Source organism: Pristis pectinata, chromosome 8 (genome assembly GCF_009764475.1).
Source record: "Pristis pectinata isolate sPriPec2 chromosome 8, sPriPec2.1.pri, whole genome shotgun sequence".
In the NCBI taxonomy this organism is placed as follows: Eukaryota; Metazoa; Chordata; class Chondrichthyes; order Rhinopristiformes; family Pristidae; genus Pristis; species Pristis pectinata.
Window position 1 is genome coordinate 42619520 of NC_067412.1, and position 12106 is coordinate 42631625.

The 12106-nt window shown below is 41.5% G+C and overlaps 1 protein-coding gene across 7 annotated transcripts in view; it reads right to left on the bottom strand.

Annotated features, from left to right (window-relative positions):
- The window catches only part of tom1l2 (target of myb1 like 2 membrane trafficking protein), a 99637-nt gene that overhangs the window by 36034 nt on the left and 51497 nt on the right, over positions 1-12106 (bottom strand). For all 7 annotated transcript variants that reach the window (XM_052020842.1, XM_052020838.1, XM_052020836.1 and 4 more), the window contains 4 exons: positions 11990-12106; positions 5825-5958; positions 2733-2781; positions 2170-2293 (listed from right to left, as the gene is read on the bottom strand). In XM_052020842.1, coding sequence (XP_051876802.1) covers positions 2170-2293; positions 2733-2781; positions 5825-5958; positions 11990-12106 — 424 coding nt within the window. The remainder of the gene's footprint in view (positions 1-2169; positions 2294-2732; positions 2782-5824; positions 5959-11989) is intronic.

Genomic DNA, 12106 nt, shown 5'->3' on the forward strand with positions numbered 1-12106 from the left:
TGGCCTCTAACGTCTTACCAACCACTGAAGTCAGGCTAAATCGCCTATAATTTCCTGCCTTTTGCCTCCTTCCCTTCCTAAAGAGTGAAGTGATATTTGCGATTTCCAGTCCTCAGGAACCATTCCTGACTCTAGTGATTCTTGGAAGATCACAACTAATGCCTCCACAATCTCTTCAGCTACCTCTTTCAGAACCCTGGGGTGTAGTCCATCCAGTCCCACATGACTTATCCACCTTCAGACCTTTTAGCCTCCCAAGCACCTTCTCTTGAGTAATAGCGACTACACTCACTTCTGCCTCCCCGACTCTCTCGAATTGCTGGCAAGTTGCTGGTGTCTTCCATAGTGAAGACTGATGCAAAATACTTCTTCAGTTCGTCCGCCATTTCTTTGTTCCACATTACTACTTCTCCAGCGTCATTTTCCAGCAGTCCAATGTCTACTCCTGCCTCTCTTTTACTCTTTATATATCTGAAAAAACTTTTGGTATCCTCTTTTATATTATTGGCTAGCTGACCTTCATATTTCATCTTTTTTTTTCCCCCCTTATTGCTTTTTTAATTGCCTTCTGTTGGTTTTTAAAAGCTTCCCAATCCCCTAGCTTCCCGCTAATTTTTGCAAAATTGTATGCCCTCTCTTTTGCTTTTATGCTGGTTTTGACTTCCCTTGTCAGCCACGGTTGCCTCATCCTCCCTTTAGAATATATTGGATCCAATTATATTGGATTTGCATCATCTTGTTGTGTAAAAATTGGCTTCAGTATCCCTTAAGCAATAGCAATGACTATATTTCTGAAGTTACAATATTATGAGATTGATAAAGACACCATATAAAAACAAACTTTCTTTGATGTTTCGATGCCTTATCTTAATGCATTCACTTGTAGTACCAATAATACATTTGCAATGGGCCTACACAGGACTAGAATAATTACCCTGAAGGAAAAACATGGCCTAACAAATTACTAAACTCAACAAGCCAGAAGGCTCCAGGTTTAATCTTCAGTACTTGCCAAGTTGGTTGATTCTGCTGAGGTTCATATTGGGATGCAATAAATGAACAATTCCCCTGGGTTGGAGAAAGCAAAATTGAACATAGATCCTGCTCCTGAATGCAAAGTAAATAATTCAGGAAGTCAGCAGAGGCTCATTGGCACAACATGTTGCGATATCAACATGGATTGGTTTGGGCCTTTTCTTTCAATGTTTATTTATTTTACCACAGATGGTATGAATCAGAGATGACTTTGAGGTTGCACAGGCTTACCTTTTTTGCTGAAACCTGATCAACATACTGTTGGAACTGGTTGAAATAATCATGGGATAGAAATAAGGGTTAATAGTTTGAAACAAAAGACTTTACATTCCAAGCAGGATGGCTTTAAAGAATTTGTTTCCTAATACGTAAAGAGCTTGCACAAAGAAATATATTACAGTATTGATCGTCATGTGAGTAGAATGTAACTTTAGAGGTGGGGGTTAAAACCACAGAAAGAGGTATTGATTAAAGCATGAAGAAGGCAATAGATAAAACTTTTTTAAAAAAAACTTTTTTCAACAGGTCAGGAAGTCATTCAGTGAAACAACTTCGAAACAAACAATTATAAATGTTTGCACATATACTCTGTCATCAAAGAATTTGAGAAAAGATACGTCATTGTCTTACCTATAGTATATAATTTGAAAGTACAATAAAAAGTATAATAAGGAACAGTTGTCAATACCTTGAAGGCTCAAAAGTTACAGAAACCAAAATGCCTCACTTTAAAGGACTGCGGAGATCCATCAACCCAGATAGCAGTAAGGTCTACCCTGTATATTACACTATGCTGAAGATGTGTTGTAATTGGTAATATATGCAAACCACGTATCATAGTGGAAAACTATTGTGAGCACAAGAGCTCAGTGAAAACATAAACAATAGCCCAATTTGAGTTTACAGTATCTGCAGTCACCAATAATATTATTCATACTTCCCAGAACTCTTCTTGCCCGAAGATAACATCTTTGCACATGGTTAATTAAGGTTTCAGTAATTCTTTATATTTCCCAACAATGATTGTATTTTAATGCTTTTAATACTGGGATTCCAAATAAGAATTAGGGAATCTGGTCAATTTTGGCTGGTTTAGATAATCTGACTAAAAAGACAATAAAATAGTTTATTTACCTAGACCGGCAAGCTGTGAGGACAGACTAGGAGCAGCCATATTTCCGACCATCGGGCTAACAACTGCAGGGGACCCTGGGCCCAAGTCTATTAGATTATCTGTATCTGTAACCTCATTCAAGACCTGAGTAAATGGGAAGGAAAAAGAATGCACGACCTTGTTAGAATCTTCCAGCCCACGAAAAGCTCTGCTTTTTTTTTTCCTCATCACCACTGATCTTTTTTGTTATTCTGGTCAAAAGAATTATTGACAGAAACTTACACATACATTAAACCTTTAATATCATCAGGGAAATTTATGGCACAGGAGTCTTTTCAGTCTCTAACACCCTTGCTTGAAATATGAATCATGTATAATAGGAACTTTAGCACAGTGTACTTAGAGATAAGAACCATTCCTATAAATTAATGCTCTATGGTTACTGGAAATGTAAATTTAAAAGAAATGACGTCGTGTATCAATAGGCAATTGACGGCTAATGCCAACTCCATCAAATTTGGTTCATCAGGTGCTACTGCAATCAAAAAAACCTTTAATAGTAAGTTATATAGTCATCACTTACACCACCTTCCGTGTTTGGACTTCCACATCCCGTTCTGCATCGTTCAAATCTGCACAGAAAACATGGAAAATTACAAAAAGTTTATGTTATCTTCAAGGGCTCCAACACTTCCCAGCAGAGACTGTACTTGAATATCAAGCAGACATCTTTATACCTGGTCTGTTAGTGTTGGAGTCTGATTGCTGTGGCATTTATAACATTGTTGTCTTTTTAAAGATCAAACCTGTTTATACATTAGTTTTTGGTTCTTACCTCCCAGCACATATCCCTCCATCATATTGTCCTGAATTTTGTTATGAACATTTGCTAATTTAAAAAATAACAACTACAAAGCATACAGCTGGCTTCTACCTGACTCTGGATAATATTTATAGATTCAAACTAAGTAAATATTATAACAGTGCATTCCGTTTACCACATTTCTTCCCTCTACATCTAGGAAGAAACATCTAAATTCAACTTGGTGGAAATCTTCTCTTGGAACTTCTTCCCAAACATAAGGTAAATTGTGTATGTCCAAACTGTTAGTGACACAGTAAGTTGGTACACCTATACATTCTGTCTTCATGCAACAGCAACACAATGATTTTCAAAAATATCTGTGCAAGTGATGACGAGCAACCAATTATGGTTCTTCAGTTCTCCCAATTTGAATCAGCTTACTGGGAGCAGGGAAACATGGTAACATTAAAACAGGGCACCAACAGGAACGTCACATTTCTGCGCCTTGTGGTTCAGCAGGTAAAGTGGAATATTTTGGAATGGTGTAACATCCATTCCTAAATCGTACAGATATTTACACTCATTGCAAATAACAGTCTATTGGCCAACTACAATATCTTTAATTAAAACAACAAAAGTTGTGGAATTCCTACTAGATTAAAGCATTTAAAAAAATCACCATAAAGCAGCACTTCTGTATTTCAACATTTCCATGCAACAGACAGAGCTCTTGGTATCAATAATAATTAGGAGAGCTTTATAACAGCAGTTATGGTAAAATGAACATATTTTCATTGGCTCAAGTACCCCGAGGCAAAACATAGAACATGGAGCAGTACAGCACTGGACAGGCCATTCAGCCGATGATGTTGTGCCAATCCTGATGCCAATTTATACTAAGTGTCCTCTTCCTGTGTATCATCCATATCCCTCCATTCCCTTCATATTCTTGTGTCTATCTAAAAGCCTCTTAAACTCCTCCAAACTGCCTGCTTCTAACACTACCCTGGTAACCCATTCCAAGCACCTACCACTCTGTGTAAAAAAAAAATGTGCCCTTGACTTCGCCTTTAAACCTCCCCCCTCAAACCTTAAAAGCACGTCCTCTGGTCTTTGACATTTCTACACCAGAGGAAAGATTCTGACTGTCTACCCTACCTATGCCTCTCATAATTTTAACAACCTCTATCAGGTCTGCCCTCAGTCTCCTACACACAAGGAAGAACAACCCAGTTTGTCCAACCGTTCCTTATAGCTCATACAATCTAATCCAAGCAGCATCCTGGTAAACCTCTTCTGCACCTTTTCCACAATGCCTTGTATAGCTGCAGCATGACTTCCTTACTCAACACCCCTACCAATGAAGGCAAGCATGCCATATGCCTTCTTTACCACCTTATCCACTTGCATAGTCACTTTCAGTGAGCTATGGTCTTGGACCCCAAGATCTCTCTGTACTTCAATGCTATTAAGGGGTCTACCATTAACTGTATACATTCTCCTTTCATTTGACTTCTTAAAGTGCAACACCTCACACCTGCCCAGATTAAACTCCATCTGCCACTCCTCTGCCACTATAACTGACCTATATCCTGCTGTATTCTCTGATAGTCCTTTAGACTGTCCACAACTCCACCAATCTTGGTGTCATCCACAAACTTGCTAATCCACACACCTACATTTTCAATACACACACACACACAACAAACAACAGAGGTCACAGCATCAATCCTTGTGAAACACCACTGGTCATGGACCTCCAGCCAGAATAACAGCCTTCCACCCCTACTCTCTGTCTTCTATGGGCAAGTCAATTCCGAATCCAAACTTGCAATTCAGCCTGGATCCCAAGCATCTTTATCTTCTGAATCAACCTACCATTAGGGACCTTATCAAATACCTTACTGAAGTCCACGTAGATAACACCCACTGCCTTATCCTCATCAAGCATCTTTGTCACCTCCTCAAAAATCTCAATCAAGTTTGTAAGGCATGACCTGCCCCGCACAAAGCCATGCTGACTGCAGCTAAACAGGCCATGCCTTTCCAAATGCGCATAAATCCTATCCCTAAGTATCCTCTCCAATAGCTTCCCCACCACTGATGTGAGGCTCACTGGCCCATAATTACTTGGATTATCCCTATTTCCCTTCTTGAACAAAAGCACAACATTTGGTACTCTCCAGTCCTCCGGGACCTCACCCATTGCTAATGAGGACACCAAGATCTTTGCCAAAGCCCCAGCTATCTCCTCATTTGCTTCTTTCAATATTCTGGGATACACTGAACATCTCATATTTCAAGCCAAGAACAAAACTGCTGGGGTAACTCAGCAGGTCAGGTAGCATATGTGGAGGCAGAGGGATAGCTGACATTTTGGGCCGAGACTCTGCATCAAGACTTGCAATCAGCAGTTTGTTTTTTGCTCCAATTTCCAGATTCTGCAGTCTCTTGTGTCTCCATCTCTCATTTCAACTTGGTCTATTAAGGAATTTGTGCTAATCTCTTATTAGTGATTATTTTGCATTAATAATCACTGATCATAGAAAACACTTCACCACTGATACCCTAACCAAAAGTAGTCTTCTCCTGTTCTACAAATTTAAAACCCTATGTCTCCATTTATCCTTCTCTGCTCTAGAATAGGTGGAACGATAGTTGCTGTTCCTCTTGTAAATCTGTCTTAAATTGTGAAAGCATAGCAGTTCTAATGTCTAATGCTTCAAACCATTGTAGAGATCACATGACAGAATCAGCTGGTGATGTTCAAGAACTATGATGGAGACATTCAAAGTTAATTCCGATATTCTGACTTCATGCTCACTTTGTCACAAATAACAAAATTCCTTTGCACAAAACTAATCATTCACCTTTCATATCGAAGGAAAACATTATTAAGATCATCATTGACGTGCAAAAGTTCCTCGGTGATTTCTTCATTGGTTACATTGGAGAGAAGTTCGACAACTCTTTGTTGCATCGCTCGGCAGGTACGATTGAGTTCCTTGTTCAAAGAGCAAAAGACAAGTTTAATACTTCCTGGGTACTTGAAGTACAATAAAACAAAAAAGTTCTTCAAGCAGTGTTGCAGTATTTTATTGAAAGAAGATCATCAGTGGGGGGAAGGGTTGAAAATAGATTTTGCTTTTCCCTCTCAATAGCACACTTGCAGGCCAGGTAATGTCCAAGTACCACATTGGTATTGGTATTGGTTTATTATTGTCACTGGTACCGAGGTACAGTGAAAAGCTTGTCTTACAAACCGATCGTACAGGGCAATTCATTACACAGTGCAGTTACATTGAGTCAGTACAGAGTGCATTGATGTAGTACAGGTAAAAACAATAACAGTACAAAGTGTCACAGCTACAGAGTAAGTGCAGTGCAATAAGGTGTGAGGTCACAACAATGCCCCTTCAGATTGTGTATGAATTTATTTTTTTAGATTTCTTATGTTAATCACCCTTTGACTTTTCAGTTAACCTGTCAATTCAACCGTTGATCTGTGGTGAATTATTGAGCATATCTGCACAATGGGGCTAGAGGTCAAGACTGCCACAGACTCAATAGTGGGGACCATATAGAAGACTGGATAAGGACTTGAAAATGATAAAAGTAAATTATACAGGTAAAAATCAAGGGTATGGATTTTGAGTAGATGGTTCTAATTTAAAAGTGAGCACAAGTATAAACATTGATCTAAATACCTTTCTCTGTACAATACTTCTAAGGACTATTTAGAAGAATGTGGAACAGTAGAGCACTGGACAGGCCATTTAGTTCACGATGTTGTGCTAATCTTGATGCCAATGTATACTAAATGTCCTCCTGTTGATTATCATCCATATCCTTCCATTCCCTTCATTTTCATGTGCCTATCTAAAAGCCTCTTAAACTCCACCAAACTGCCAGATTCCACTACTACCCCTGGTAACCTATTCCAGGACCTACCACTTTCTGCATAAAAAATGAGCCCCTCACATCACCTTTAAACTTTCCCCCTCTAACCTTAAAAGCATGTCCTCTAGTGTTTGACATTTCTACCCTGGGGAACAGATTCTGACTGCCTACCCTATCTCTGCCTCTCATAATTTTAAAAACCTCTATCTGGTCTCCCCTCAGCCTCCAAAGCTCTAAGGAGAACAGGCCAAGTTTGTCGAACCTGTCCTTATAGCTCATACCCTCTAATCCAGGCAGCAGCCTGGTAAACCTCTTCTGCACCTTTTCCACAATCTCCACATCCTTCCTATAATGGAGCGACCAGAACTATATGCAATACTCCAAATGCAGTCTGACTACAGTTTTATATAGCTGCAGCATGGCTTCCTTTCTTACGCTCCACACCGCTACCAATGAAGGCAAGTACTCTATATACCTTCATTACCACCTTATCCACTTGTGTAGCCACTTTCAGTGAACTGTGGACCTGCACCCCAATATCCCTCTGTACCTCAATGTGATGAAGGGGCCTACCATTAACTGTATACTTTCTCCTTTTATTTGACCTCCCAAAGTGCAACACCTCACACTTGCCCGGATTAAATTCCATCTACCACTTTTCAGCCCATATCTGTAACTGATCTATATCCTGCTGTATTCTTTGTTAGTCCTTTACACTTTCCACAACTCCACCAATCTTGGTGTCATCTGCAAACTTGCTAATCCACCCATCTACATTTTCAACCAAATCATTGATATATATCACAAACAACAGAGGTCCCAGCATTGATCCTTGTGAAACACCACTGGTCACAGACCTCCAGCCAGAATAACAGCCTTCCACCCCTACTATCTGTCTTCTATGGGCAAGCCAGTTCCGAATCCAAACCTCTTGCAATTTACACCGGATTCCATGCATTTTTATCTTCTGAATCAATCTACCATGAGGGACCTTGTCAAATGACTTACAGAAGTCCATGAAGATAACATCCACTGCCTTAACCTTATCAAGCACCTTTGTCACCTCCTCAAAAAACTCAATCAAGTTTATAAGGCATGACCTGCCCCGCACAAAGCCATGCCTTTGCAAATGTGCATAAATCCTATCCTTCAGTATCCTCCCCAATAGCTTCCCTATCACTGACATGAGACTCACTGGCCTATACTTACCTGGATTATCCCTATTTCTCTTCTTGAATAAAGGCACAACATTTGCGACTCTCCAGTCTTCCAGTACCTCGCTTGTTGCTAGTGTGGCCACAAAGATCCTTGTGAAAGCCCCAGCAATCTCCTCACTGCTTCTTTCAATATTCTGGGATATATGCCATCAGGCTCTGGCAACTTAACCACCATAGTGCTTTACAGAAGACCCAGCACTACTTCCTCCTTCATCTCAAAATGTCCCAGCACATTAGTATCCCCTACTCTGTTTTCACTTTCCACCAAATACTTCTGCTCAGTAAGTACCGATGCAAAGTACTCATTTAGTACCTCAGCCACTTGCTCTGACTCCAAGCACAAATTCCCTCCTTTATCCTTGATTGGACCTACCCTCCCCTTAGTTATCCTTTTTTTCTTAATACAAGTATAAAATGCCTTAGGATTCTCCTTGATCCTGCTCACCAAGGGCATTTAATGACACCTTTTGGCCTTCCTAATCACCTGCTTGAGCACTTTTCCGCTATCTTTATATTCCACAAGGGCTCAATCTGATATTAGCTTCCCTTTTCTTCCTGACTAAATTTAGGACCTCTCAGGTCATCCAAGGTTCCATTACCTTTCCAGCCTTGTCCTTACTGGAACCTACCAATCCATGAACTCTGATCAGCTGGTATTTAAATAACTCTCACGTCAGGCCTGGATTTGTCCGACAGCAGCTGCTCCCAGTCAATGCCTCTTAGCTCTTGTCTTATCCTGTTGTAATTTGCCCTCCCCCAATTTAGTACCTTCCCTCAAGATCCAATTTTATGCTTACTCATAACTATCTTAAAATATAATGAGTGTGGTCACTATTCCCAAAATGTTCAGCCATCATCAGGTCTGTCACCTAGCCTGGCTCATTTCCCAAAACTGGGTCCAGTATGTTCTCTCCTCCAGTTAGACTCTCCACATGATGTTTCAAAAACCCCTCTTGGATGTACTGAAGAAATCCTGCCCCATCTAAGCTTCTTGTATTAGGGAAGTTCCCATCAATACTGGGGAAGTTAAAGTCCCCACTACGACAACCCCATTGTTTCTGCACCTTTCCAGAATCTGTCTACATATCTGTTCCTCCACCTCTCAGTGGCTATTGGTGGGCCTATTGTATAATCCCATCAGCGTTATTGCACCTTTCTTATTTCTGAGCTCCACACAAATTGCCTCTTTGGATGAACCCTCCAGTACGCCCTGTCTGAGTATTGCTGTGACATTCTCCCTTATCAGTAGTGCAACCCCTTCACCTCTTTTACCTCCCTCTCTATCATGTCTAAAATCACGAAACCCAGGAACATTGAGCAGCCAGTCTTGTCCCTCATACATCCAGGTCTCTGTAACGGCAACAATATCATAATTCCATGTACTGATCCAGGCTCGAAGTTCATCCTCCTTACCCATAATACTCCTAGCATTGAAATAAACACATTTTAGCCCATCAGTCCCACCATGTTTATTAGCCTGTCCCTTCGCGTCCTTCCTTTCAAACTTACTTGTCACACCATCTTTCTTGCCCTCACCCCAACCAACTGTTGCCCTCCTGCTGTGGTTCCCATCTCCCTGCCACTCCAGATGAAACCCTCCCAGGTAGCACTAGCAAACCTCCCGGCGAGGATATTGGTTTCCCCTCCAGCTCAGATGCAAACTTTTGTTTGTACAGGTTCCACCTGCCCTGGAAGGGAGTCCAATAATCCATAAATCTGAAACTGTCCTTTCTGCACCAGCTCCTGATATTACATCCCTGGAAGTCCTGCTTTTAACTTTCTCCCTAGCTCCCTAAAATCATTTTGCAGGACCTCATCCCTACTCCTGCCTATGTCATTGGTACCTATATGGACCATGACCTCTGGCTGCTCACCCTCCCCTCTCAGATTGTTCTGTACCCGCTGCGAGACATCCTTGACCCTGGCACCGGGGAGGCAACACACTATCCTAGAGTTTCGATTGCGGCCACAGAAACACCTATCTATGCCCCTTACTAACGAGTCCCCTGTCACTTTGACTCTGCCTGACTTCACCCTTCCCTTCTTTGCCTCAGAGCCAGGCATGGTGCCACTGATCCGGCTACTGAAAGGTCATCTCGCCCAACAATATCCAAAGGGGTATACCTTTATTGAAGGAATGGCCACAGGGGAATCTTCCTTTGTCTGCCTACTCCACTTACTTCTCCCGGTGGTCACCCATCTATCTGCAGCCTGCACCTGAGGTGTGACCACCTCACTAAAACTCTCGTCTACGATATTCTCAGATTCCCAGATGATCCCGAGTATATCCAACTTCAGCTCCAGTTCCTTCACCCGCTCTGCCACGAGCTTCAGCTGGGTGCCCTTCCCACACATGTAGTCATCAGCGAGACCATGAGGTTCCCTGACTACCCACATCTTACAGGAGGAGCATTCCACTGCCCTGACTGCCATTCTATCTACACTGTCAAAGGTTGCAGATTAACAGGAAAATGAAAATCTTACCTGATTCTTACCTGCTCCTCACCTGTGCCTCCTCATGAAGCCTCTCTAGCCAAAGCCTCAGCTCCCCACTCCTATATTGGCCCACTGTCACAATGGCCACTCTACTTGACACTTCCTTCTTTTTATTGGCAAAACTGTGTGGCAAATCAGCCAATCAGAAAGAATTTTTTTTAAAAAAAGCTGCTGGCTCCTTCCCTCTGCTGTTCTGGCTGCTACAACTAGAGAAAAAAAACATGCTCTCAACCGAAAAAACAATTTTTTAAACACCGCTGGCTCCTCCCCTCTGCTGCACTGGCTGCTGCAACTGGAGAGAAAAAAATTACTATTTACTGGGGACTGGATTCAGGTTGTCATCGAGCATGGAAACAGGCCACTCAGCCCACTATGTCCATGCTGATTAGTGGGCACCCAGCCATATTAACCCCATCTTCCAGCACCTGGTCCATAGCCTTCTATGCCTAGGTGAATAAAGTGCTCATCTAGACACCTCTTAAATGCTGTAGTGGCTTCCGCCACTCTCTCTGGCAGTGCATTCCGGGTACTCACCACTCTGGGTGGAAATGTTCTACCTCAGATCCACTCTGAATCACTTACCTCTTACCCTAAATCTATATCTTGTAGTTTTATTCAGTTCTGATAAGGGGAAAAGATTACCACAGTGTAACCTATCTATACCTCTCATAATTTATATACCCGAATCATGTCCCCTTTTAACCTCCTCTGCTCTAGAGAAAACAGACCTAGCCTCTCAAGTCTTTACTCATAACTAAAATGCTCCCAGGCAACATCCTGGTGAATTTCATCTACACCCTCTCCAGCGCTATCACATCCTTCCTATAGTGTGGTGACCAGAACTGCATGTAGTACTGCAGCTGAGGTCTGACCAATGTTTTATATTTTTTCCCAATAACTCCCCTATTACTGATGTTAGGTTCACAGGTCTGAAGTTAGCAGACTTTACCCCAATGCCTTTCTCAAAAAGGGGGAGCACATTTACCATCCTCCAATCTTCTGGTACCTCACTTGTGGCCAGCAAAGATTTAAAAATCTCAGCCAGAACCCCAGCAATCTCTTCCCTTGCCCTCCATGGCAGTCTGGGATAATCTCCCAGATTATATCTGGGATAAATTATGGAGAGACATATGCCAATGCACTCAAATAACCTCACTCACATGTTCATACAAGATCAGTCATACTGTGAAAAGTTGGCTTCAACTCCTGACAAGCCATAAAGTTGCGAACAATTGAGATTAAGTTATCCAACTGAACTTGAAAGCTTGCAAACTGAAATATTCTTACAAGTTTGAAGCATTCAAAAATATTTAGAGAATTTAGCCTTGAGGGTAATGAAACATTGTTGCACACTTTTTAAAAAGAGAACATACATTGTGCCAGTGATGTAAATTGTAACTAACAAAACTTTAGTATTCTCACCTGCAGCAACTCCAAGTCCGACTGATTTTCCTCCCCAGGGACTGTTTCAGTCAACATCTCAGACATCACTTTTGTATTTCCACGGACAACATCCAGCTCACTGCGTAACCTGGCAAG